This window comes from Lampetra planeri, chromosome 14 (assembly GCF_965212315.1).
Source record: "Lampetra planeri chromosome 14, kcLamPlan1.2.h2, whole genome shotgun sequence".
In the NCBI taxonomy this organism is placed as follows: Eukaryota; Metazoa; Chordata; class Hyperoartia; order Petromyzontiformes; family Petromyzontidae; genus Lampetra; species Lampetra planeri.
The window spans coordinates 10,298,341-10,326,044 of NC_136120.1; the positions used below are offsets into that span (position 1 = coordinate 10,298,341).

At 44.8% G+C, this 27,704-nt stretch overlaps 2 protein-coding genes and 1 long non-coding RNA gene across 5 annotated transcripts in view; 2 read left to right on the plus strand and 1 right to left on the minus strand.

Moving 5' to 3' along the window:
- Window positions 1–7,918, minus strand: part of LOC144722363 (zinc transporter ZIP12-like) — a 31,847-nt gene extending 23,929 nt beyond the window's left edge. The window contains exon 1 of one of the 2 annotated variants that reach the window (XM_078600561.1): window positions 7,867–7,918. Coding sequence is in view for 1 of the 2 variants with exons in the window: in XM_078600560.1 (XP_078456686.1) it covers window positions 418–546 (129 nt within the window). In the remaining variant the exon portion in view is untranslated. Of the gene's footprint in view, window positions 1–417; window positions 651–7,866 lie in introns of those variants that run through there. The other variant, XM_078600560.1, reaches the window with a different exon arrangement.
- Window positions 338–27,635, plus strand: LOC144722365 (ADP-ribosylhydrolase ARH3-like). Of its 2 annotated transcripts, none has more exons than XM_078600563.1 (7): window positions 338–381; window positions 13,175–13,357; window positions 14,792–14,885; window positions 17,457–17,670; window positions 19,301–19,479; window positions 22,580–22,677; window positions 24,644–27,635. In XM_078600563.1, exons 2-7 carry the CDS (start codon window positions 13,183–13,185, stop codon window positions 24,994–24,996), a joined length of 1,113 nt encoding a protein of 370 aa, XP_078456689.1. In that variant the 5' UTR covers window positions 338–381; window positions 13,175–13,182; the 3' UTR covers window positions 24,997–27,635. The 2 variants fall into 2 exon arrangements, with proteins under 2 accessions (XP_078456689.1, XP_078456688.1); XM_078600562.1 differs by lacking the exon at window positions 338–381 and adding an exon at window positions 11,682–11,762.
- Window positions 19,486–22,551, plus strand: LOC144722366 (uncharacterized). The gene is made up of 2 exons (XR_013586041.1): window positions 19,486–21,415; window positions 21,596–22,551. It is a non-coding gene; the product is annotated as an uncharacterized LOC144722366 (long non-coding RNA).
- Window positions 27,636–27,704: the final 69 nt, after the last annotated feature.

Below are 27,704 nucleotides of genomic sequence, written 5' to 3' on the forward strand. Positions count from 1 at the left end.
GCCCATCGGCCGCACGGCCCGTTGGGAGCGTACAACCCCCCAACAACGTCGACACAATTACAGGGGGGACACTCTGGGAGCAGCTTCGACATTCCTAGGTCTCGTCGTCAAAGTCGTAGTTTTGCCCAACGCGTTAGCCCCGAGTCTCCCCCGCGTGGCGCCACTGGGCTACGGTGCTGCACACGGCCCCACGCGTCGACCCCATCGCACCCCCCTCCCCTCCTCCCCGGGGCGCGCTGCACACGGCACTACGCGCTGCACACGGTCCTACGCGCTGCACACGGCGCGCTCCGCATCTTCTATATAAGGCGCCACTCGCCCACACTCCCATACTCGCGGGAAGCAGGGCGCCACTGTGGTTGAGGGAGGCTGCGCCCGCAGGTATTGCCGCACGCACCTACCTACCTACCTGCCTACCTGTGTGGAGGTAGTGGTGTATGGCACGCGTCCGTGTGGCGCCGCTAGTGCGCGTTGAGCCCACAGGGAAATCGGCAGCAGCAGTAGCAGCATCGCAAATCGCATCGCCTCGCATCTCCCTGGCTTCATGATGGGTGGTGGTGATGGTGGTGGAGGCTTGAGTGATTTGCACAGACCCGGGATTGCACCGAGACGTCGCCAGGCCCGTGGCCTCTATATGTCCGAGGCCATAAACTACAAGCCCAACCGCCGTGACCTGCTTTATGACGCCCATTCTGTAACGCGCTGATTAAGCTGTAGACGTGCTCCATAACGCGTTGAGTTGTGAACCGTCCAGTCAGCAGAACCAAGCGTGCCATGAGATTAGTCTTTAACTGCAGGCGGAGGTACATGGGCGTCGCTCTAGTTTCACGGGTTCAATAATGGGGGCAGGTGGTGGGGGGAGGGTTCTCCTTTGAGTGCTGCACGCTAAGAATTCAACTCTGTACACATTGGCCGCTGTGTAGAAGTACAGTGTTTGTCATGGTTTTGTGCGTTTTCATATTAAGTCACCACTCGCCTGCGACGTCACTAAAGGAACCCCTCATCTGCAAGACTGTCCATGGTGGCTCCTGACGCACATCAAACGCGTAATATCACGAGCTAGCTTGTGTGGCTTTATTCCATGCTGCGTGGATGTGTCATTCGGGAGCGTGGATCCAACTCAAATCCACGGTGGATTTTCCTGACATTCACAAGTCTAGTTCTCAAATCGTGTCGTGGACGATTAGTCGGCATTAAAGCGACTTCCTGCTCAAATGAGCATTGAGGCGTGCTCATTTCCCATTCACAGCCCTGAGCCGGTGGTCAAAATTCCACATTGCTATGGTAGGTGATGAATTTATCAATAGGACAACCACTGTTTGCCACTCGCCTGCTTGGGTTGCATTGAAGAGCATTGGCACGAATACTGAACCTTGTGGCAATCCATTGTTGAGAAACTGGGTTGACGTGGATTTATTGCCCATATAGACACGCGGTCACCTATTGCTCAGCATTGTCTATATTATTATGAGTGAGGGAATGGTTCTCGTGAGCTTCAACATCAAGCGCTTAATCCAGACTGTGTTGTAGCCCGATGACAAGTCTACAAAGGTGCACCGATCTTGGATTTCTGAAATCAGGCCTCGAGATATGTCGCAAGGGCCAAAACTCAATCACAGCGGCTGCGTCCAGACTGTAATCCTGCTTTTTCTTCTGGGATCACTGACTTGACGAAGGAGGCTGATTCTCTGGAGGATGATGCATTCCAGGAGTTTATAGGTCGTTCACAGGAGTGATATCGACCTATAGCTTCCCGGGTCGTCGGTTGGCTTGCCCGGTTTGGGTATGGCAATGACCATCGCCTCCTGTCATGTTTTTTGGGATGCATCCAATTTTCATGCTTTGTGTACAGTTTTGCCAGCCATTGGAGTCCACAAGGGCCTAAGTGATGGAGGAATTCTGGAGGGATATCATCTTTGCCGCCAGCTTTGCCTTTCTTCATTACAGCCAGAGCCTCCCTCACTTCCTCTGTGCTGATGACGGTGGGGTCTTGTGAAGAAATTGAGACCATTGTATGGGGTAATTGGCAATGGATCTCTCGCTTGAAGTTTTTGTCAAGCAGTCCTTTTTGTGTTTTCCACTAGTTTGGAGGCTATGGAGTTGGGCAGGACTCTTGCAGTGTGATATTCTGTTGGATTTTCAGCACCCAGGCATCATAGTCGGGCCCAGGTACAGTGGCTGGAGTGTGTAAAGTCCAGGGCCTTCAACGCACTCAATCCACCATTGGCGGCTGGCTGAGTCTCACCAACCTGTGAGCTGCTTGACTGGTTCTACTGTCAGAGCAGGTCCTGGGGGGCGGGGGGGGTGCGCTTCTTGGCGGCTGCAGTAAGGAGGCCAACAAAACAGTGATGGCGTTCGGATGTCACAGGAATTCCACTCGCTACTCTTTCTATCGTCTCCTTTTCGTGGTCCCAGTCTGCTTTGATGACGTTCCATCTTGGTAATCGTATTGACATAATCACGGATTTCGATGCTAATCTGAGTGATGATGGGCCTATGTTGACTTTTGGGGTAAGTTGGAAGTATTTTGCGGGATGCGTGAAGTGTGTTCCCACTTCGATCTTTGGAAACGATGGTTAGGTCTGGGTAGTAGTCATTTTGCCAGCGAGCAGAGTGGAAAGCTGCTTGCTACTTGGGATTGAAAACCAGGTGCAGATCTTCGGTGGACATCCAGTCAGTGAGTTCTTCACCATCGGCCTGATCTACTGCATAGCCTCAAATAGTATGGTGGCTGTTAAAGTCACCAACGTATTTAGGACTGAGATTGGTGCACTTGGGAGCGCTGGTTTTGGCCTTTTTAAATTCGGGGCTTTGTACACATTGGTGATGTGTAGCTGCCCTATCTTGATGCTGGAGGTGTAGTTGGCTTCTTTTACAGGTCGGAACAACAGTTCCACACTGCCCACCAGGGATTATTTGTCTGTCTGTCGTGCATAGCCACGCCCTTGATTTGTATTTCACAGAGCGCTTCGGGCGGGCTCAGCACCACGTGACGCGCCGCCCCACGCAGCTTGCGCCGCGTGACACGGATCGCACGAATGCACTGTCCAACCAAGTTCCTACCTGCCCACTCCGAAGGAACGTGTTAGTTGGTGGGAAGGCATATAACTCTGTGATGATGTTCTTCACGTATATGGCCAAGCCTATTTTTGATGGCAGCGGCTCATCATGATATTGTATCCATCGATGTGGTAACGACTAGCATGTAGGGCATCCAAGACATAAGTTTCTTGGAGTGTCAGGATATCAATGTTACGTGTGTTCATTATGTTCACAAGATACTCACACTTGGCCTGGGAGAGACCCTCAATATTCAGTTGGAGGATCCTTGTCCCACGGCATATCTGGCGCATTGTTTGGCCCTGAACAGGGCTATAGGCGTGGCTTGTTTCGATGCTCTGGAGAGCGGGAGATCGATGATCAATGTTCGGTCGCCGCATTGATGCCATTCGTCGTGATTTCTCACTTAACAGAGTAGGCCGCGTGAAGGCTGCCATCTTCCACTCCCTTGTTTTACTTAGTGGAGAGTACCCATATCAGTCATCACCCTCTACTGCCAGACTAGTGCCCGCTTGCAGACCAGGTGCTGAATCGCCACGTGCCCATGGACAGTTGCCATTGGAGGGGCCCATTAAAATGTGTTGTGAAGAGATGTGATGTAAAGCACTTGGACGTCCCGGCTAATATAGGAGGGTGCCATATCAAACAAATCAGTATCATTTAGGAAGAAAATTGGGCATGGATTCTGGAATGCTCTCCAATATACGTTGGCCCTCTAAAGGTATCGGAAATAACGGTAGCATCTACTCAAGGCGCACAGGAAGCTGTACATCCGTAGAGCTCAGTGCCTGTTGGCAAAGGTGTGGGAACGCCTTCAGCAATGTGGCCGGGTTTCTCTCAGCAAAGTTCCGAATAACATCACAACTTGAAATCAAATTTCAGTTCATCTTGCATATTTACGAGCATAATCGGGGCCTCGCCCCTTCCCTGGTTAACACATAGACAGAGCCAATGCATACATGTTTTAAACCTTCCTTGTAAAGCGTAAACAAAGAATCGCGGAAATGTGGACATTCTTAATTGGACCTTTTGTATGTCGACCATCGGTCACATCCATTATCATCGCAACGACCTTATCTGTGAACTCATGTTTTGCAGATAAAAGTGTTGCGGTCAAGAGGCGTTGAACTCCAATTTGGGAGTGCATTTTAGGGTGCTGAGAGCAGGCATGACTAATGGAAAGGAACAAAGAACATGACTTGGTGTACGACGAACTAGTGGTAGCTTGGGGGAGAGATCTGGGTAGTAGGCCAAAAGAGGGGAGGTAAAAAAGGAGCTTGTATTTGGGTGGCATGGTGGCCTAGTGGTAACACTCGTGCCTCAGAACAAGAATTTTCTGGGTTACATTCCTGACTCGCACCTTTCTGTGTGGTGTTTGTATGTTCTCCCCTTGTTCTGCATGGGCTTTTTTCCCAAATCCACACACAAAGTGGTACAGTACTGGCTGTATATTTCAATGCTGAAAAATTAGCTGAAAATTCATCAATTGGGATTCAACACAGCAGCAGCATCGCCCCCCTACTGCGAAAACCTTTCAAGACTCCTGAAAGGAGTTGAGGGTCGGTGAGGCATTCCGAGGAAAACAAGCATACCCACAATATTATTATTATACAGGCGACCTCGAAAGCATCACTGAGCGATGATCAATCTAAAAATAACGTGCCTGAGCTAGCTAGCTTGTGGTACAGGGAATTTACTACTTGATTAACATTGTTTTATGTGAGTGCAATATTTTCGATTTTTCTTCACGTGACAAAAGTTGTTTTTACCCAGATGTCTATTTACTTCATTGCTGTAATTCATATTACAGTAGACTCGCAATTATCCGTGTTAATGACGGGGAGAACGGCCGCGCCATAATTCTAATTCGTGGATAATCCAAAAATATAACAATTTTCTCACGACCTCTATGCCAATAACCACATTTTCCCACGAAGTACACTCCACCCATTAAGTGGATAGCAGAGCCACGCCAATCAACATCAATCAAACTCTGCCCTCTGTTGTAAAGATATTCCAACTCCTGTACTGTAGAGCAGACCACATAGATTTCAAAGCAACATATTTATTCGGTTTAAGCACCTGACTTGTAATAAACTTTTCCAAGAAAGACAATGTTTAACGGTTTTAGATTATTAATTTGGGCTAAAGTGAAAATCCATGAGTTATTAATTTGTCAATCCTCAGGTGCGGGGTTAATCCGCAAACTGTGCAAACCGCACAAATCGATAGTCTAATCTATTTGTTTTGCTTTTATCATGTTGGTGACCCAGGTAACTCCTGCAAGTGATACACCTATCTTGACCTCTTTGACCTGCTCGAATAAAATTAACTTGGAACGTGCTATCATCATACCGCATCTGGGCTCATTGGGTTGGAGGGATCTCCAAGCCTGGGCAATTCTTGCTCCTTCGACTTTGTGTGCGTCTGCATATTTAATAATCATGCTGAATCAGTAAAATGTTCGATTGTGCCTGTTTAATGTATGATGATGGCATCTCGCAGCTGGACAAATCTCATGCTATTCCTATTGTAACACTTTGATATTTTCTATGGTTTAATGAGCCTTTGGGTTTTTACTATAAATACCATGTTTTTTTGCCAATTCTATTGATAAAGAACTTTATTCAAATTGGTTATAATGACGTTTAAACTGGATTTGAACAATTGCAAACGATCCCTTGAATTTTTGCAAATGTAATGGCAACAGACTATGCAACGTTTATTACACCCATATCATGTTACAAAGTCTAAGGTAGTGACTCTCGTGAGATAAAATACAATCAATCTCAGGCGTTTATGCTGATACGAAAGCTGTAATGCGTAACCTTTGTTCCACGTTGCAAAACTGGAACTGATGCAACCTGCCGCTGCGTCTGATGGTTTACTGCAGCAATAGTTACTCTGTCAAGGTTTATTGTAAACGTGGATCCAAACACATGAATGCATTTCAAACCTTTACACTTGTGCTTTTGAGGTTTAATTTCCAAAATGGGTGGCTCTTCACTGGGAATCATTTACTACAAAAGTGTACATTTAAATGTCCAACCCCCCCCCCACCCCCTAACTCGACAGCTATCATTCACGCTCATCATAACTCTGCTGTTCGGTCCCAACATCGTAACCGTTGAAGTGTCCCTAGATTCAAACCCGAAGGGGCACTCTTGCTCGGACACAAAGCTGCTTCAACCTACAACGGTCTCGCAGACAATCACTAACATTGCCTTCGTAGAAAACAATATATAATTGGCAACGTTTTGTTCAATGGTCCTTCATAGCACATGCTTTGAAGATGGGCCATATCCCATGTGCTACGAAAATAGGCCATTGCGCGGAATGTCACCTGTTATATGGCTTTAAGGTTGCAGTGTTATTCACAAATGCGTTGAGCTTTTCCAGATGAACAGAAATCTGCTGGCATTCCCAGCTCATTGAAATCTCCATCACCTGAAGCTCTCACAGAGCATGCTATATATGTGTAGTGACTAACTCGGAGACGATAAGACTTGGAGGCACTTCTTTATTAACAAGCACCATCGGGGTTAACACTCTTAATCATTAGGCCGTCTATTGTCGGCGACACTGCTCAGCCAGGACAGTTGGTAGGCTGCCTGACGAGCGGGGATCCCACATCAACAAAAGCCCCAAGGTCCCCCACAGGGGCCCCTCTTTACTGTCACGTGGTCTCGCTCCACCTTGGCCACGCCCCCTTTATGGAACCTACTAGCGGGTTTCTGGTGTGCCCCTTCTGTGACCTTTCCCCTGCATCCCCCTCTCGTGTATATCACGTGGCCTGCTGACGTCAGAACTTCCGTACGCCGCAGATCCCCTTTCCTGCCAGCAGCCAGTGCTATGCCATTGTTGCACACTCGAAATGAAGAATGTGGGCAGGTGCTCCAAATCGAGGGCAAACACATTTATTGTGTTCTTGGTTCTTTTGGTAAAGTCACGTAGAAGGGAAATAATACAATTATAAAAATAAAACATAATAAAATAATTCTCACGACGTTTCGGCCACAACACAAGCAGCCGTCCTCAGGTGAAGAACAGGTCTTCCCGACAGACCTGTTCTTCACTTGTTGCAGACGCTGTCTTCCCGACAGACCTGTTCTTCACCTGAGGACGGCTGCTTGCGTTGTGGCCGAAACGTCGTGAGAATTATTTTATTATGTTTTATTTTTATTATTTTATTATTTCCCTACTACGTGACGATGAATCCCTGCAGTCACGAAAGCTTTAAATCGAAACATTTATTGTGGTTAATCTATAAAATGCAAAAGCACGTGTGTCACACACAGCAATCTGCAACTGAGTCGCCATTAACCATGTGACTGGTGTACAAGTGCGGTTAATCAATCATAGTTTATCTAAAACCCAATTCTACTGCTGATAAACCATCTTTGTCTTTGACAGTATCCTTTGCACTTCACTATTCGCATATTACTTTAATCCTAAGCTGTATGTCTATCTATACCATCCACTTATATCGTTATCTTACACCCATTACCTGAACTGTATGTGTACAATATACGTACTGTACTTGTCACCATTGTACCATTTACGACTGTGCTTGTGTTCTATTCTCAATAGCCTTGCAAGTAGTCATACTCTGGGTGCATGGTCATACAATAAACAGTATTAGGGTTAGAGAATTACAATTACAGTACGTCATCCTTTACAGTGCACAGTGCTAAAACCCCTCCTATTGGATATAATCACAAACTAACAATTCAAAGCCAAGCTTGAAGTCTAGAACAAGTCTAGAACATTTCTATAACGATAAAAAACAACCTTTGGGTCCTTTACCTGTAAGATGCAACAGCACGTGTCACACACACAGCAATCTTCAACCGAGTCGCCATTAACCACGTGACTGGCATACAATTGCGGTTAATCAATAACCCTGCCAGCCCCCTACAGGCCCAACTCCGTTATCGCATGCTGCTGCACACACATGCATCGATGTACTGCACAGCACATCAGGACTTTCACAAAACCACACTTTACTCCCCCCTTGCTGCACTAGGAAATAATTAAAAGAGTGGTCAATTCCTAATGTGCCACACCACTACACATGGACCGGTGGTGTGCACCACTTATAATTATTTATCGATATGTGCGGCTGTGCTCTGATGGTCACGTGCACTACCTTGTCTGTCTTGTTCCTCTTCTTTGCACTATACATCTATTTACGTATACACTGCGGACTTGGCAACCGCGGAATGCATGTACACGCGGTTTATCATCTGTATACCAATTTACCAAAAGCACGGGTCCGCAACACCCATTCACCGATTTAGTGGGGGTGTGATTCTCCGCCGCACCTCTGCGCACCTCTTGAGGCTGCGTCGTAGCTTACCAGCTGTCCATCTGCTTTGTTGCGATTCTCGCAGGCCACAGACCGTGCCGCATCGCAACCATAGAGGGAGGTGTACCGGGACCTGCACACAAAAACGCAGCAGCCATGCATCCGAACAATTTTTTTTAAAGGAAAAAAAACAGCACCACCGATTTAGCCAGCGGCACCACTGTGCCTGCCTCCTCGCCTGCCCCATCGCCTCTGGTGATTTCGAAAAGTGTATTGGTTTAGCCATGTTTGTTTGTTGTAGTACAGAGTAAGACTGATGGCTTTAATCTAAGTTGTCTTGTGGTTGTTGTTGTTGTTTGACTTGCATCCCACTGGGATTTTTGCACACAGCGTTGGTGTACGGTGTTTTTTTCTGCAATATTTTGCTGTCTTTTCTTGGATTTTCTGTTTGCACATAGTCACATATTCACTTTAAGATGTTTTTTGTTCGTGTTTTTGTTTTTTGTTTGTTGCGGTTGCACCCGATTCAAGAGCCGAATGGCTGACAGGGCTATACCTAATAAATGAACTTGAACTTGAACTCCTCGCCTGCCCAACTAATCTGTCATTGATGACCCGGAGAAAGAGGTGGGAGGGTGGGCTGAGCACCTCCGTCTTAGCACCCGTTCCCCCATCATCTCATTGTCATCGTTATTGTCATTGTCATCGTCATCATAATCGACTTCTATCCTCAATATTAAAGGTTTGTAAAGTTAATGTAATATTTATGGTTCAGGATGTTATTGTGTAATGTAATTATTTTATTCGGTGTTTAGTTAATAAACAGGCAAGTTAGTTAAGCTATGACGAGTCTGACCATGACTTTGGTTGCCCTAACCCCTATTTTCCATAGAACCCTTTTCCAGGAACCTAACCCCCCCGGTTGGCGATGGAGCATTGACGATGGGTCAGTGTGATGAGCAAGACTGCGCGTAGTCTCCTCCATGTAGCCGAACTCTCACACATACTCACACATACATATGCACACATGTGCACACAAAAACAAACATGGTTTTTAAACACTGATTTGAACAACTTCTTGGTTCTTTCGGTAAAGCCACGTAGAAGGGAAATAATACAATTATAAAAAATAAAACATAAAATAATTCTCACGACGTTTCGGCCACAACGCAAGCAGCCGTCCTCAAGTGAAGAACAGGTCTGTCGGAACGACAGCGTCTGAATGAATGAATGATTCAGACGCTGTCTTTCACCTGAGGTCGGCTGCTTGCGTTGTGGCCGAAACGTCGTGATAATTATTTTATTATGTTTTATTTTTTATAATTTTATTATTTCCCTTCTACGTGACTTTACCTAAAGAACCAAGAAGATGAATCCCTGCAGTCACGAAAGCTTTAAATCGAAATTTCATTTTAACAAGTTTCATCGTAGTTAGTATGCTTTGTTTCATTAAATAAACAATCTGTTTTGTATCCACATTGTTCTTTTTCTTGGTGTGGTTTTAATATAATCCGTCTTGGGTTTCCAACCTCACCTGCACACCTTTTTTACTTTGTGTTTTTATTTGCACTGCTTTTCTTTCACTTATCTTTTTTGTGTGAGTAAAAAGAGGGTTGGAATGGCAGCTATCATCGTCTCACGAAAATTATAGACGGGGCTGAATTCTGTAAAACCGGGCGTAGCAGCTACATGGATCTGCCATGCGCGAGTGGAGACACTCGTCTGAGTGCCAATCTTACGATGTAAGCGGTTTTAACAAACACGACATTTAGGGCCATCCATAAATGACGTCACGCACCTGGGGGGAAGGTCAAACATTTGTGACGATGTGTTACAAGGGGGGCTTGAGAAATGTGACATCACATCAAAATACGCAACTTTAAATAAATATAGACAACACGTTCCACTTAATTAAATACTTTCTAATAAATGTTTTCTCCTACAACATCAGAGTGCAGCGCCACATTAAATACGCACTACAATGACAATAGTTTAAAGCGATTTGAAGCATGTTTTATTTTGGGGGGGTGGAGGCAGAGCTTTGTGACGTCATATTTGAGGGGGGGGGGGTCTGACTTTTTGTGACGCCGTGTGACGAGGGGGGGGGGTCAAAAATCGTCCAAAATCGCGTGACGTCATTTATGGACGGCCCCCAAGGAGTGCCACGTCTGTCTGGCACCAAAGTATCCGTGCAGAATGTGCCAACTGATGCTAACAATGTAACAACGCTGCCCTCTTGCGGTATCATCTAAGTTGGAAAAAATTACAGACGCGCGATTGTGGCCATGCAACTCAAACTATGGACCAGATCGTAAACCATAAATGCCCATGAAGACACATAGGGGCCGTCCATAAATGACGTCACGCGATTTTGGACGATTTTTGACCCCCCCCCCCTCGTCACATGCTTCAAATCGCTTCCAGCCTTGTGTAGGTCTACAATCTTGTCCCTGACATCCTTGGAGAGCTCTTTGGTCTTGGCCATGGTGGAGAGTTTGGAATCTGTTCGATTGATTGCTTCTGTGAACAGGTGTCTTTTATACAGGTAACAAGCTGAGATTAGGAGCACTCCCTTTAAGAGTGTGCTCCTAATCTCAGCTCGTTACCTGTATAAAAGACACCTGGGAGCCAGAAATCTTTCTGATTGAGCAGGGGTCAAACACTTATTTCCCTCATTAAAATGCAAATCAATTAATAACATTTTTGACATGCGTTTTTCTGGATTTTGTTGTTGTTATTCTGTCTCTCACTGTTCAAATAAACCTACCATTAAAATTATAGACTGATCATTTCTTTGTCAGTGGGCAAACGTACAAAATCAGCAGGGGATCAAATACTTTTTTCCCCCACTGTATAACAATGCATAGATTTATGTTTATATAATTGTGGTTATGGTTGTACTTTATAAATCCCTAATCTCTGCCATTACACACAATGAAACAAAAAAAGGTAAAAAAAAAAGAAAAAACAGAGCAATGTAATACAATACACTATTTTACATTATTGTAAAAAAAAATACATAAAAAAGTCCATCACATGTGTCAGTGAATTTTTTGTATATTTTAGGCAGAAAATTAGTTTTCAAATGTAGATTTTTTTTTTCTCGGGGGGGGAGACCTCCTGGAAGATGTGGTCCCCCACAATGTTGACCCCACGGCCGCGGCCTTGCAGCAAATGTACTGACGCCGTGACCTCGGGGGGGGGGGACCCCCCGCCGTGCGATTTGTCCACTGGCTCGCGCGAGGGAATCGACGCCGAACCTCGCATCGAAGATCGCGAATCGATTCCGCGGTTTGTCACGGGAAGGAACGCCTCCCCATTGGCCGCCACGGCGACCACGTGGGCAGAGAAGACGCTGGGCTGTGTGGGGAGCAACGCGAAACGGCGACTGTGTGTGGGTCTCTCTCTGTGTGTGTGGGTCTCTGTGTGTGTGTGGGTCTCTCTGTGTGTGTGGGTCTCTTTGTGTGTGTGGGTCTCTCTGTGTGTGTGTCTCTTTGTGTGAGTGTCTCTGTGTGTCTGTCTGTGTGTGTGGGTCTCTCTGTGTGTGGGTCTCTGTGTGTGTGTGTCTCTTTTTGTGAGTGTCTCTGTGTGTGGGTCTCTGTGTGTGTCTCTGTTTGTGTCTCTGTGTGGTGTGGGTCTCTGTGTGTGTGGGTCTCTCTGTGTGTGGGTCTCTGTGTGTGTGTGTGTCTCTTTTTGTGAGTGTCTCTGTGTGTGGGTCTCTGTGTGTGTCTCTGTTTGTGTCTCTGTGTGGTGTGGGTCTCTCTGTGTGTGTGGGTCTCTGTGTGGTGGGTCTCTCTGTGTGTGTAGGTCTCTCTGTGTGTGGGTCTCTGTGTGTGTGGGTCTCTGTGTGTGTGGGTCTCTGTGTGTGAGTCTCTGTGTGTGTGGGTCTCTGTTTGTGTTTGTCTCTGTGTGTGTGTCTCTGTGTGTGTGTGTCTCTGTGTGTGTGTGTCTCTGTGTGTGTGTGTCTCTGTGTGTGTGTGTCTCTGTGTGTGTGTGTCTCTGTGTGTGTGTGTCTCTGTGTGTGTGGGTCTCACTGTGTGTGTGGGTCTCACTGTGTGTGTGGGTCTCACTGTGTGTGTGGGTCTCACTGTGTGTGTGGGTCTCACTGTGTGTGTGGGTCTCACTGTGTGTGTGGGTCTCACTGTGTGTGTGGGTCTCACTGTGTGTGTGGGTCTCACTGTGTGTGTGGGTCTCACTGTGTGTGTGGGTCTGTTTGTGTGTGGGTCTCTGTTTGTGTGTGTCTCTGTGTGTGTGTGGGTCTCTCTGTGTGTGTGGGTCTCTCTGTGTGTGGGTCTCTGTGTGTGTGTGTGGGTCTCTCTGTGTGTGTCTGTGTGTGTGTGGGTCTCTGTGTGTGTGGGTCTCTCTGTGTGTGGGTCTCTCTGTGTGTGTGTGGGTCTCTCTGTGTGTGGGTCTCTCTGTGTGTGGGGGTCTCTGTGTGTGGGTCTCTCTGTGTGTGTGGGGGTCTCTGTGTGTGGGTCTCTCTGTGTGTGTGGGTCTCTTTGTGTGTGTGGGTCTCTCTGTGTGTGTGTCTCTTTGTGTGAGTGTCTCTGTGTGTCTGTCTGTGTGTGTGGGTCTCTGTGTGTGTGTGTCTCTTTTTGTGAGTGTCTCTGTGTGTGGGTCTCTGTGTGTGTCTCTGTTTGTGTCTCTGTGTGGTGTGGGTCTCTCTGTGTGTGTGGGTCTCTCTCTGTGTTGGGGTCTCATCGCGTGAACGGGCTTCCCCCGTGGTAGGAGCGCGCGCGTGTGTGTGTGGCGTGTGTGTGTGGTGTCTGTGTGTGTGTGGTGGTGGTGGTGCTGGTCTCTGAGCAGGTCCTCCCATGAGCGCCTCGCCCGCCATCTCGACCCTGGAGCGCCTCGCCCCGCGCTTCCAGGGCGCGCTGCTGGGCGCGCTGCTGGGGGACGTCGTGGGATCTCGCTACGAAGGCCGCGGCTTCGTGAGCCCCGTGGCACTCGCCAAAGACGCACGAAACTTCCACCTGCGACGCAATGACGGTGCGCGGGACACGGACACGCACGCACCACGATTCCCAGCCGTGTAGGAGGTAATGATTATAGTAGGGGACCGTCCATAAATGACGTCACGCGATTTTGGACGAGTTTTGACCGCCCCCCCCCCCTCATCAAATATGACGTCACAAAGCTCTGCACCCCCACCCCCCCCCCAAAACCATATTTCCATTTTGAAAATAAAACGTGCTTCAAATCGCTTTCAACTATTGTCATTGTAGTGCGTATTTAATGTGGCGCTGCACTCTGATGTTGTAGGAGTGTTGTTGTAACAAATAGTGTTGTTATAACAATTCTATATTTATTTAAAGTTGTGCATTTTGATGTGACGTCACATTTCTCACCCCCCCCCCTCGTCACATCGTCACATGTCTGACACCCCCCTCCCTCCAGGTGCGTGACGTCATTTATGGACGGCCCCTAGACTGTTGCGGCAAGTGCTGTTTGCGAGTAGCAAGCACCGCATGAAGGCCGATAAGACACGTAGAGGGAAGTGAGGGTGGCCAGCAATCACGCCCGGCCGCCTTTGTCTTCCCAGTGGTGATGTGTAACTACACACCGCACCGGGGTAACTCATTTGAGGCCGAGTCGACCTAGGGGAGGCCCGGGACCGGTTGCCATAATCGTCGCCGGTGTTGGTGGCCGTGTGAGGGAATTGAACTCTGGTGGTCCGGCGAGGTTTGCAACGCAGCACGCAAACCGCTGCACCACCGCTCCCTTACCTAAACACAGACAACGCACACAACACAAGAGGTGCACGACCCCACTGCACCCTAAACAACCGCCGTTCGCCAATACGTGGCGGCGGCGTCACCACCACGGCGGTTGTGCCAGGCTAGGTGGCAGTTTTTTCCTAACGTCAGGACCACGGACAGCAACTGGCGGAACGGAGGAGGGGGGAGAGAAAGAGAATGGAATGCGGTCTGAAAGTCACCGTAAGCGTGAACACAATCAATTAAGACCCGAAATGGTTTATCAAATCCTTCTAATGATTGCTAAGCCAGAATCCATCTTCTCGGTTGAAATTGTCTCTGTGTTTTTTATATGTGGATAGCCTCATGAACGAATCTCTCATGGTAGCCAGATGGCTTGCAGAGAACCTCTGTCTTGGAGAAGTCAATGTCAGGTGAGCCCACTGAATTGTAACAGTGATCTGCCACGGTTGAGGTGTTGGTCCTACCGTGTTTTAGGTCTGCTTTGTGTTCACGGATGCGGTCCGAGACATGTCGTTTGGTTTCTCCAATGTAACTGCTACCACAGAGGCAACTTAGTTTGTAGACGCCAGGGCACTGTATGTCTGGAATCACATCTTTTACAGAGTCGGAGCCACTTTCACCGCGCTGGATTTACGTTGCAAAAAAAATACAAAATTTGTCTCGTGCTCTTTCGTTAACACCGAGATGTTTTTCCTTATCGTAGATTTTCAGTACACGGATGACACTGCCATGCTGAGATCCGTGGCACAGTCCCTCATCGACAATGGGCGGTTCGATGCTCAAGACATGTCTCAACGGTAATGGAGCCATCCAGACTGGTCACACTATTTTTATTACGATTGCTTGAGCCAACTGGAAACGCCCATGAAATCCCACGGTTTAAGACTCCCAATAGATTTCTTTTTCCCAGAGGCTTTAAGTACTGACCCTTGATCAAGTTTCAAGTTTCATATATTAGGTATAGCCCTGTGAGCCATGTGGCTCTTGAGTCGGGTGCAACCGCAACAAACAAAATATGAACAGAGAACATCTTAAAGCGATGACGCACAACAGAAACATCCTAGATAAGCCAGCAAATCTTCCAAAAACAACCACCGTATTACAACGCTGTGTGCAAAAATCCCAGTGTGATGCAAGTCGTATCCCATATGGAAGATATGGGATGCGATAGTACAGAACTGTCATATCCATGGCCCTATTTCCTCAAACTTATATTATTCATGGCAGATGGAGAGTCTGTGAAAACTCTTATTCACGATCTTATTTCTTAAGATTATATTTTACCTAAAATGCATAGCAAAGCGGCTTCCTCATGCAATTTTTACACGGATACGAGTAGTCGCTCGCCAAATTACTCCAAATCCTCTCCGCTATCTGTGAGTTTAAACATCAAATGCCCGTGATTAAAACAAGTGCACGGGCGGAAACTTGCTATGATCACAAGACAACACACACACTAATACCCTAGATTTGAAGCTTTCGTGACTGCAAGGATTAATATTCTTAGGTTTTTTCGGTAAAGTCACGTAGGTAAAACATCAAAATTTATTAAAAAAATTATAATAAAATAAAAATCACGACGTTTCGGAGGCAACACAAGTCTCCGTCATCAGGTGGGACCGTCACAGCCAGATTAGCCACTTGATGCAGCTAATCTGGCTGTGACGGTCCCACCTGATGACGGAGACTTGTGTTGCCTCCGAAACGTCGTGATTTTTATTTTATTTTATTATTTTTATAAATTAATTTTGATGTTTTACCTACGTGACTTTACGGAAAAAACCTAAGAATACTAATACCCTATTAGGGACACGGAGACAGAGACAAACATTTAAGACATAGACACGACCTAGTGTTTGAAAGTCGACCGAGTTTTTGGAGCGTTTGGTCAGGATTAAAGCAAAGGTCACCAAACTTTGTTGCAAAATAATTCTACACTTTAATTGGAATATGTGGTGTCCTTTACAAGTTCTGAAAGAGAGGTTTCCAATTATGTATATGTATTCTTGGTAGCTCCTGTAGCTTGGGGAGTTGTGGCTTGTAATGTTGAATTTGACCTGATGAGCACCTTAAAAAGGTCAACTCTACAATAATCCACTGACCTCCACTTTGGATTTCTATCACATCTCTGGTACCTACAACTGAAAAGTTTTCCTATGTTCTCCCTTTGGTGAAGAAGACTACATTTTCTGGTGGAAATGGATACATTTCTCTGTATCCCTATCTCCGCTTCAAGAATAAGCCAAATGAAAGCAAAGGCTGTCCTATTTAGAAGCTGACACCTGAACAGATGGGAGAGTGACCCCTAAATTGGGAATGTTCGATTCTTCAGATGTAATCCATGTGTTGTATATATCACTGCAGTCAAATTGCATGATACAGTGAGAGCGACGAGGTTAATTCAGTCAATTTCTGTACTGCCATCTCCTAGCCACCCTGGCAGATAACTGATTACATCATTTTGATGCACTTTTATTTTCGTGCTGATGTTCTTTGCACGAGAAAACATTCTGTCATACTCTTAGGTCTTTTCTTTACCCTTTTAATTTTCATTCCGGCAAAGTGGCAGTGCAGTAGTAACATTCCTGCCTCTCAGTAAAAAGCGCCTGGATTATATTCCTGACTGCTTCCTTCTGTGTGAAGTTTGTGTGTGTTATCCCCCTGTTCTGCATGGATTCATTCCATAGCTAAACAAGAAGCATGCAGTGCAACTGGTATTGGCCAAACATCCCAATGCTTAAAAAGTACCTGCAAATTACTCAATTGGGCTTACATGCGGCAACATCGCCCACCTACTGCGAAAACTTGGCAGGCCCCTCCTGAAAAGAGTCTTGAGACTCAGGTCAGACATCCTAGGTAAGCAAACAGAATAAGTAATAATAATGATTAAGAATAATTCCCAGTGTAAATAAGTTGCAACATTGATAATTGGTTTTTTACCCTTCTATCTGGCAACAAAACTGACACCTTTTTTTTTTAACAAAGAGTCATGTTTGCATAGACCACAATACCTGCAGTCATAATGCAAACAAAAAACATAACTGATAATGTGCACTGTCCTTGAAGTTTATTGGTCCACACCCGAGACAGCTTTCCTTAGAGCCTAGTCTCACATGAGAGTTATGTTTTTTGTTTGCATTATGACTGCAGGTATTGTGGTCTATGCAAACATGACTCCTTGTAAAAAAAAAAGGTGTCAGTTTTGTTTGCCAGATAGAAGGGTAAAAAACCAATTATCATATTTTTTACTGGCAAATGAGGTTCCAATGAATTTGCAATATTATTTTAAGTCGTTTTTAACTAAATATTATTACGGACAAAAGCATTGAGCGTATTTGCTTTAATTGCGACGGTTTCCTGTTTTTCAGATTTGCCAAAGAATACCAGAAGGAGCCACTGCGTGGCTACGGGGCGGGCGTGGTGACTGTGTTTGAGAAGTTTCAGCAGCGCGCGTACGCTGGCGACGATGTATTTACGCCGGCGGCTGAGCAGTTTGAGGGGCACGGTTCCTTCGGCAATGGTGGAGCCATGAGGGTGGCACCGGTGGCTCTCGCTTACCCCGCCACTGCTGATGTTAAACACGTAGGTAAATGCAGTGGACATGTGTCGAACCCAATGATGCGTAATATTTCGATTTAAAGTTTTCGTGACTGCAGGGATTCATCTTCTTGGTTCTTTCGGTAAAGTCACGTAGAAGGGAAGTAATAAAATCATAAAAATAAAACATGATAAAATTATTCTCACGACGTTTCGGCCACAACGCAAGTAGCCGTCCTCAGGTGAAAACCAGGTCTGTCAGACGCTGTCGCCTCGACAGACCTGGTTTTTTATTATGTTTTATTTTTATTATTTTATTACTTCTCTTCTACGTGACTTTACCGAAAGAACCAAGAAGACCAATGATGCGTGTTTAAATGAAATCTATTCAAATCCAATCTACATGTAGAAATACGTTACGCGCCCTTACCCGGGTATGGCCTCGCCAATTCTCAAGCCTCTTAATCAGGAGGGTACTGAGATGTTGTTTTGCAGTGGGGTGCAATGTTGCGTGTAATCACAATTGAGTAACTTTCAGGTACACCATTGGAACGTCATTTGCCAGTAAAAAATATGATAATTGGTTTTAATGGTGTAAATGCTTACCCCGAGCTCTCATACTCTGATAGTGCACTGTCTTTGAGTTTTGTGCCTTTTGGCGTCATCTGGTCCAACCCATGTGAGACTAGGCTCTAAGGAAAGCTATCTCGGGTGTGGACCAATCAACTTCAAGGACAGTGCATATATTATCAGAGTTATGTTTTTTGTTTGCATTATGGCTGCAGGTATTGTGGTCTATGCAAACATGACTCCTTGTAAAAAAAGGAGTCAGTTTTGTTGCCAGATAGAAGGGTAAAAAAAACAATTATCAACTTTCAGGTAGTTTTTCAGCATTGGGATGCTCAGCCTTTTAACAGCTACATTGTACGGCTTTTTTTTAGTATGGGAGAATACTGGAGAACCCAGAGGAAACCCATGTAGAATGGGGGGAGAACATACACACTCCACACAGAGAGGTGTTTGAGTCAGGAACTTGATGGGTATTGGCCATATTCTTATTCAACAACCGATTGCTGAAAAAAATCCCTGAAAATTATTTGATTGGGATTACACACAGTAGCTGCATCACCCCCTTCTGCGAAAGCTTCTGCAGGATCCTTCTGGAAAAAAACATTCTTGAGACTCGGTGAGGCTTTCCTGGGTTCACAAGTGTAATGATAATAATACAGTGGACTATCAATTACCCACTTGCGGTTTATCCGATTTGCCGATTAACTGCGCACCTGAGATTTTGACATAAATTAGAAACTCTTGGATTTTCCCCTTAAGCCCAAATTAATCATGTAAAAACAGTTATACATTTATATTATTAGAAACGTTTATTACAAGTCACGTGCTTAAGCCAAGCAAATATGTGCTCTGGTTAATCCGAAATCCATGTGATCGCCTCTACAGTACAGTAGTTGCATGTCTTTGCAACAATGGGCGGAGTTTGATGTTGATTGGTGTAGCTCTGCTACCCACTTAGTGGGCGGATTATTCTGTGTGGGAGCAGGAAAGTATTATCACTGATCGGCGGAAAATGGTATTTTTTTCGGATAATGAAGAGTCTGCTGTAATATATCACGTGTTGTGTGTGATTCTCGCCATAACAGTGCCTTCCGTTTTGCTGCAGATCGCCAGATTGAGTGCACGCATCACCCACGCCAACTCCCTGGGCTACAACGGCACCATCTTGCAGGCCTTAGCTGTGCATTTTGCGATTGCGGAGGATAACATTTGTGCTTTGACATTTGTTGACAAACTGATACAAGAGATGCTCGAGGTCGAGGAATCCTCAAATGACAAGGCAAGGTTGGTTATTCGCGAACTTTTCTTTTTTACATTTCCTGAACCAACATTCAGAAGCTTCTTTTTGTTTGCTTTTTTGACTACTTGTGTTGTGGTCATTGCAAACATGATGCCTTGAATAAAGGTGTCAGTTTTGTACCAGTTAAAAGGGTAAAAACCTACTATTATATTTTGCCACTGGAAAAGAGATCTCATAGTGTAAATGCTTACCCCGAGCTCTCAATACTCTGATATTGCACTGTGTTGAGTTGTACGCCTTCTGGTGTCATCTGGTCCAACACCAATGGGGACTAGGCTCTAAAGAAAGCCATCTCGGGTGTGGACCAATCAACTTCAAGGACGGTGCATATTATTATCATCATCAGAGTTGCTTCTTTTTGTTTGCTTTTTTGACTACTTGTGTTGTGGTCATTGCAAACATGATGCCTTGAATAAAGGTGTCAGTTTTGTACCAGTTATAAGGGTAAAAACCTACGTTTATATTTTGCCACTGGTAATAGAGATCTCATAGTGCAACATTCAGACGTTAAAACATATTTAAGGTTCAAGATTTTCTGACTTTCCTCCAGCAGAAATCTACTGCATTGTCATTGGCTATGTTGTGGACCATGCCATCAGAAAATGCCCTTGTTTATTTCTCCGATATAATGTTTGAAATGTATTGTAATGTGTCTGTGCCTCTGAGAGGAGTGGCCCTCCTTGCCTGGGTCCTCTTATGAGATTTGTGTTCTTGTTGTAATCTCAGTGGAGTTATTTCATATTTTTTCATTATTTGATCACTTCTATATTTTTTATTAAGCCTGTGGACTTTGAGAGCCTGGTTGACTGCATTAGTTCCACCGAATCAAATGCTTTTTCATAGGACTTCTACGAAAGCTAAGCGTAATGATCCATAATAGAGGTTTTTGGGTTAGATCGCGTAAATATATAAATGTGTCATTAAAACCCGCCACCACCCGACACAGCCAACGAGTAAGGGTTGTCACGTAACCAGAACAACCCTTACTAGTTGGCTGTGTCGGGTGGTGGCCGGTTTTAACAAAACATTTATATATTTACGCGAACTAACCCAAAAACCTCTATGGATGATATTGGTCGCGAAAACCTACATGTTAAGCGTATTTTGATATTCATTTGTTATTAAAATCTGATGAGTAAGCAACAAATTATAGAAACATTTGTAACTGCAGCTTGTTTATGTATGGGTTGGCCTCTAAAATATCCATTATTTGGTTGTATGTTCATATGTTGAACTTCTTTTGCACCGTACGTAGCCAACCGTGCTAATCGGAGGTGCGGGGGGAAGGATAAAAAACGAAACGCATCGGTGACGTGTAATAATTTAGGCATATTTCCATGATGGAGGCATTGCATAGCTTGTAAGCATTAGAAAATAGTAGTGCTGCTTTTATGAAGAGGTCACAGTTTTTCCATCTGGTTTGGGAGCTTTCAAATTTTTTTTTCTGCCAAGAGAAGTGGTCACTATTTCACGTGTGATATCTGAAACATCCTCACATCGCTAAGTGTTTCAGAGTCTTGTTGATAGCTGGGAAACTCTATCCCATATATCCAAAAACTTCAGTTTTGATTCCTCGAGGGACTAAAATTCCCACTTCATAATAACCATCATATTTCCCTCTATGATGGACAATGCTTCCCACTAAGTACAAGTGCGGAATTCATTTATCCTGACCTTACCAAGGCCATGTCTCACATTTCTGCCACGTGTGTGTGTCCTGCCTGTAGGCTGACTTTATTTTTTTCCGCTGTGTAAATGTGGGTCATCTGACACAGATCAGTTCTCATCTTTATCATGATGCTTGATTACCCAGCCAAGCCTCATTGAGTCTCCGGACTTTTTCCAGGAGGGTCCTGCCAAGTTTGTTGTAGCTGGGGGTGATGTTGCTGCTCTGTGTAATCTCCATTGGTTAATTTTCAGGTTCTTAGGTTTTTTCGGTAAAGTCACGTAGGTAAAACATCAAAATTAATGAAAATAAAATAAAATAAAAACAAAAATCACGACGTTTCGGAGGCAACACAAGTCTCCGTCATCAGGTGGGACCGTCACAGCCGAATTAGCTGCATCAAGTGAAGCTTCAAATCTAGAATTAATTTTCAGGTATTTTTCAGCATTGGGATGCATTTGGCCAACACCCGGCACATTGCGGGAGATAGATTGTGAAATTTCTGGACCTTGAGGAATGGTGATGGCATGGGAAGGTCTTTATCCAGCAGTGTAGGAGAGACCATGGCTGATAATTCACTGTGTAACAAATTTTTTTTTGCTCCTGGGTAGGAAGTGTCATTTTCCAATTGCTTATGCCTGTTTTAACAACTTAACACCTGTTTTGTTGCCAGATAAAATGGGAAAAACCTATTCTCATATTTTGGAACTGGCAAAGGAGGTCCCATGATGTAGATGCTCATCCCGAGCTCTCATTACTCTGATAGTGCGTTATTTTTGTGCTGTACGCCTTTTGGCGTCCTCTGGTCTAATACCATTTGAGACTAGGCTCAAAAGAAAGCTGTCTCTGGTGTGGACCAATTAGTTTCAAAGACAATGCATATATTATCAGAGTATGCTTTTTTAATGCAGACATGATTCCTTGTAAAAGGTTTCAGTTTGGTGTTTTAACAACTTAACACCTGTTTTGTTGCCAGATAAAAGAGGAAAAACCTAGTCTCATATGCTTCAAAAGTACAGAACATGGCTATTATTCCCCACAAACTTTGCTTTTGTGACCAGGACAGTGATATTTTGAAATGTACCTATTTTCAAAGAGAAAACGTGGTGTGCATTTGTGTCATTCCTTCACGTAAAAGTCCTGGTCACGAAAGCAAAGTTTGTGGGGAATAATAGCAGCCATTTCATATACTTTTGAGGAATAAGCAATTAGAAAATAACACTTACTAACCAGGAACAAAAATCGCGTTACATCGTGATATAATAAATATGATGATGACTAATTCACGTAAGGTTATTTCACTTTGTGAGGATTCAATGAGTGGATGTTGTATAAATGCACATTGTAAGCTTGTCAAATGATTACAATAAAAGGTTATCACATCCTGTAACTTTATCTAATACATTTTTTTTCCACAGTGCAAAAAGTGCAACCCCCTATTGCAATAGGTTGGAGAAGATCAAGGAGTTCTTGAACCTGCAAGACGTGCCGAGAGAAGATGTTGTGCAGTACCTCGGTGAGACTGGGGGGGAGAGTTTGCTTGTGAGAAGAGTGCATTGTGTTGTTGCTCTGAACACTGGGAGACAGAGGTCGCAACCGGGTACCCGTACCCTACTCGATACCCGGCTACCCGTACCCGGCTGGGTACAGGTACGGGTACCCGTTTGCGACCCTGGTGCGGCCGGGTACGGGTAGCCGCACGTGACTCACCCCAACCAATGAGTGAGAAGGCCGTGAGTCACTGGTGAGTAACTGTTTGTCACTCATTTCCCAACGTCTTGTCCTTCTCACAATTCAAGTTCCTAGAATCAACCCACCCGCGCCTGCAACATGGCTTCATCCCAGAGGTCGCAATCAGGTACCCGATACCCGTACCCTACCCGTACCCGGCCGGGTACCCGGCTGGGTACGGGTAGGGTACGGGTATGGCCGGGTACGGGTACGGGTACCCGTTTGCGACCCTGGTGCGGCCGGGTACGGGTAAGGAATCAAAACCCGTTTGCGACCTCTGCTGGAAGATCGATGATCGATGTTCGGTCGCCGCGTCGACGGCTTTCGTCGCGAATTCAAACTGAACAGAGTGGGCTGGGTGAATGCTGCGATCTTCCACTCCCAAAGCTTTGGCGGCATCACCTATGATTCCACTTACATTTCCGAGTGACAATATCTTTAATACTGCACATATGAAACTGGTGATTTAGGAATTGCTTATGGAACATTCTTTCACCCATCTCTGCATTTCATTTAAAAGTTCTGCTTAGTCCTGAAAGATTTGAGTTATTATGTTATATTTGAGTGTGTGCTTGTGAGCGGTATTCAATTGGACATGCAGCAATAATTAATAGCGAGTGCCATCAACATTGTTGTTGGTTCTTTCGGTAAAGTCACGTAGAAGGGAAATAATAAAATAATAAAAATCAAACATAGTAAAATAATTCTCACGACGTTTCGGCCACAATGCAAGCAGCCGTCCTCAGGTGAAGAACAGACCTGTTCTTATTTCCCTTCTACGTGACTTTACCGAAAGAACCAAGAAGACAAATCCCTGCAGTCACGAAAGCTTTGAAATCGACATTTTATTATGTTTTATTTTTATTATTTTATTATTTCCCTTCTACGTGACTTTACCGAAAGAACCAAGAATACAAATCCCTGCAGTCACAAAAGCTTGGAAATCGAAATTTTATTATGTTTTATTTTTATTATTTGATTATTTTCCTTCTACGTGACTTTACCGAAAGAACCAAAAAGATGGATCCCTGCAGTCACGAAAGCTTTGAAATCGAAATTGTATTATGTTTTATTTTTATTATTTTATTATTTCCCTTCTACGTGACTTTACCGAAAGAACCAAGAATACAAATCCCTGCAGTCACAAAAGCTTGGAAATCGAAATTTTATTATGTTTTATTTTTATTATTTGATTATTTTCCTTCTACGTGACTTTACCGAAAGAACCAAAAAGATGGATCCCTGCAGTCACGAAAGCTTTGAAATCGAAATTGTATTATGTTTTATTTTTATTATTTTATTATTTCCCTTCTACGTGACTTTACCGAAAGAACCAAGAAGATGAATCCCTGCAGTCATGAAAGCTTTGAAATCGAAATTTTATTATGTTTTATTTTTTATTATTTTATTATTTCCCTTCTACGTGACTTTACCGAAAGAACCAAGAAGATGAATCTCTGCAGTCACGAAAGCTTTGAAATCGAAATTTGATCATGTTTTATTTTTATTATTTTATTATTTCCCTTCTACGTGACTTTACCGAAAGAACGAAGAATACGAATCCCTGCAGTCACGAAAGCTTTGAAATCGAAATTTTATTATGTTTTATTTTAATTATTTTATTATTTCCCTTCTACGTGACTTTACCGAAAGAACGAAGAATACGAATCCCTGCAGTCACGAAAGCTTTAAATCGAAATTCCATCAACATTGCTGTTGATCTTGTTTGGATGTTTGCGTCACTCACGCAGGCAACAACGTGCAAGCCTTGGAGTCGGTGCCCACTGCCGTGTACGCCTTCCTGCGCTGCCTGCAGCCCGAGCCCGACATTCCCGACGAGCTAGGTGGCGTGGCGCGCACGCTGCTCTACGCCATCTCCCTGGGTGGCGACACCGACACGGTGGCCAGCATGGCTGGAGCCATCGCAGGGGCTTATCACGGTGACGGTGGCTTGCCGGCCTCATGGCTCCAGCTCAGTGAAGGGGTGCAGGATGCCCGCACGCAGGCGCGGCAGCTGCTGGAGCAGTACCAGCGGAATCTCCGCAGCAGTAGCTCGAGCGTGGATCACAAGCCCTCTGGAAACTGCAACGCTGAGCAAAAGTGAAGAGAACCTACGACCACTTTGCTAGACGTGGAGTTGGATGTTGAGATTCTATATTGGGCGGCAGGGCGGTGCAGTGGTGTCACCCGTGCCTCATTAGCTAGAAGCTCCTGGGTTCAATAACGTTTTTCTGTGTTGAGTATGTATCCATAATAGAGGTTTTTTGAGTATGTATGTTCTCCCCCTGTTCTACGTGGGTTTCCTCTGTTTTTTCCCATAGCAAAAAAACACATACTTTGTAACTGGTATTGGCCAAACATCCCAGTTGTTGAAAAATTATCTGCAAATTACTCGATGGGGATTACTCACGATTGTCTACGTAAGGTTAGTAAGAAGTTCAGTGTCCATACTCACAAGAATGCATTGCCACTACTGCGAACGCTTGTGAAGACCCTCCTGCCTTTGGAGTCTTGAGGCTCAGGCTCTACTGGGTGAACAAGCGTAATAATATCATTAATCTTCTTGGTTCTTTCGGTAAAGTCACGTAGAAGGGAAATAATAAAATAATAAAAATAAAACATAATAAAATAATTCTCACGACGTTTCGGCAGGACGGCTGCTTGCGTTGTGGCCGAAACGTCGTGAGAATTGTATTTTATTATGTTTTATTTTTATCATTTTATTATTTCTCTTCTACGTGAAGAGAAAAGAACCAAGAAGATGAATCCCTGCAGTCACGAAAGCTTTCAATCGAAATTTAATATAATGAATGCTTTCGGAATTTGTGAAATGCACGTTTTATTGAAATGAGAACCGAATTCTCAAATAATAGCTATCACAAACATGCATGAAGACATTACGTGATATTGTTCATATTGATAACTGCTAATTTAATTTTAGTCATTGCGTTTGAAGTGCTATGCATTTGATAGTATTTGCGTCCAGGCAGACCCCAACATACAAATGTCCGCACTTACGAACGAGTTTCCGTAAGATATTTTTTGTTCATCCGAATTTGTGAACTCGCAAATGCGAACCGAACTGTGGAACTATTTTGTTCAGTGGAGCAATCCTCTGTTAGATGTAACGAATCACAGCATCCCTCTGGGAGTGTGTACGCACCGCAGAGGTCGCAACCGGGTACCCGATACCCGTACCCTACCCGATACCCGGCTACCCATACCCGGCCGGGTACGGGTACCCGTTTGCGACCCTGGTGCGGCCGGGTACGGGTACGGGTAGGCCGTGAGTCACTGGTGAGTTAACTGTTTGTCACTCATTTCCCAACGTCTTGTCTCTTCTCACAATTCAAGTTCCTAGAATCAACCCACCCGCGCCTGCAATATGGCTTCATCCCAGAGGTCGCAATCAGGTACCCGATACCCGTACCCTAACCGTACCCGGCCGGGTACGGGTAGGGTACGGGTACCCGTTTGCGACCCTGGTGCGGCCGGGTACGGAATGGGTAAGGAATCAAAACCCGTTTGCGACATCTGACGCACGGACAAGTGTGTGCAAGTGGGGAGCTGTATTGTCACGGTTTGGTGTGCTCTGCTACGAACACAGCGAGCCGAGTTCTATTCCCGCTCACGGCCAACATCAGTGACGATTATCTGAACCGGTCTGGGGCCTTCTCTGGTCGACTCAGCCTCAAATGAGTACCTTGTTCGGTGTGTAAACATCGCTCCTGGGAAGACAAAGATTGCCGGGCATGATGTTGGCCACCCACCCCCTTGTGTGCCGTTGCGGCTTTTATAGATGCTGCTCAGTAACAGCACTTGCCCCAACAGCCTGTGTAGGCTATACGGGGGATTATTGGTGTGCGTGTCCGTCAAGTACGTGCACGCATGCACCCGTGTGTGTGTGTGTGCAATTGTGAGGACTCATTACGCCCCTTCCAGTGAAGATTAAACTTTTTTTTCTATTTACTTTATTTTATGTTTTATTTACTGGACAGTTTATTACAGTATTACATGCAAATTTATATTTCTTTATACCAGTTTAACACATTTTTTTTCTTGTTGAACCGTAACACATTTTATCACAGTGACCGTATAAAAACATATTTTCTTATTTATTTTAGCAGGTAAAGCAAAAATATATATTTATTTTACCGGATAAAGCCCACTGAACTATATAGCTCCTTTTGAGAAGTGACCTGGCCACAAATGATAGCTCAACGAAGTGGCTTATGCTGAAACTTATAGCAGCCAAATACTCTAAACGTATGTTGATTCTAAATGTTTAGGGAAAAACTGGAGGACCTGGAGAAAAACCCACGTGACCACGGGGAGAACATGCAAACTCAAAATATACAGGCGTCGGGGTTTGCATCGAACCTATTTGCATTTGAATAGGACATTATTTTGTTTCGACTTATGAACGGGTCTCAGGAATGGAACCCATTCGTAAGTCGGGGACTGCCCGTATGCATATTTCTATGAGTGTATCTTGAACTTCTTTCACACCGTACACAGCCAACCATGATAATTGGAGGTGCGGGTGAAGGACAATAAAATAAATACAATATTTATACTGAGCCAACTTGTGGATTAAATGAGCGTCCCCATCGATTTACAGGAAATATGCAGGTTGAGTAAGCCTACGAATGGCAATGTTCAGCAATGCAAACATGTGTGTTGGGTTTCTGCATCATACCCTATTTTACTCTCCAGCATTAAAACCGCTGAAACTGTTTGAAATTGTGTTGTCTTTGTCCATACTATTGTGTGTTGAGTCCAGATGAAGTTCAAGTTCATTTATTAGGTATA

Excerpts from the sequence above, each read along its gene's own strand:
- LOC144722365 (XM_078600563.1), top strand. The coding sequence starts at position 13,183 with ATGAGCGCCTCGCCCGCCATCTCGACCCTGGAGCGCCTCGCCCCGCGC. Across the intron at positions 14,886-17,456 it reads GCTCAAGACATGTCTCAACG|ATTTGCCAAAGAATACCAGA; the intron begins GTAATGGAGCCA and ends CCTGTTTTTCAG. Across the intron at positions 19,480-22,579 it reads TCCTCAAATGACAAGGCAAG|TGCAAAAAGTGCAACCCCCT; the intron begins GTTGGTTATTCG and ends TTTTTTCCACAG.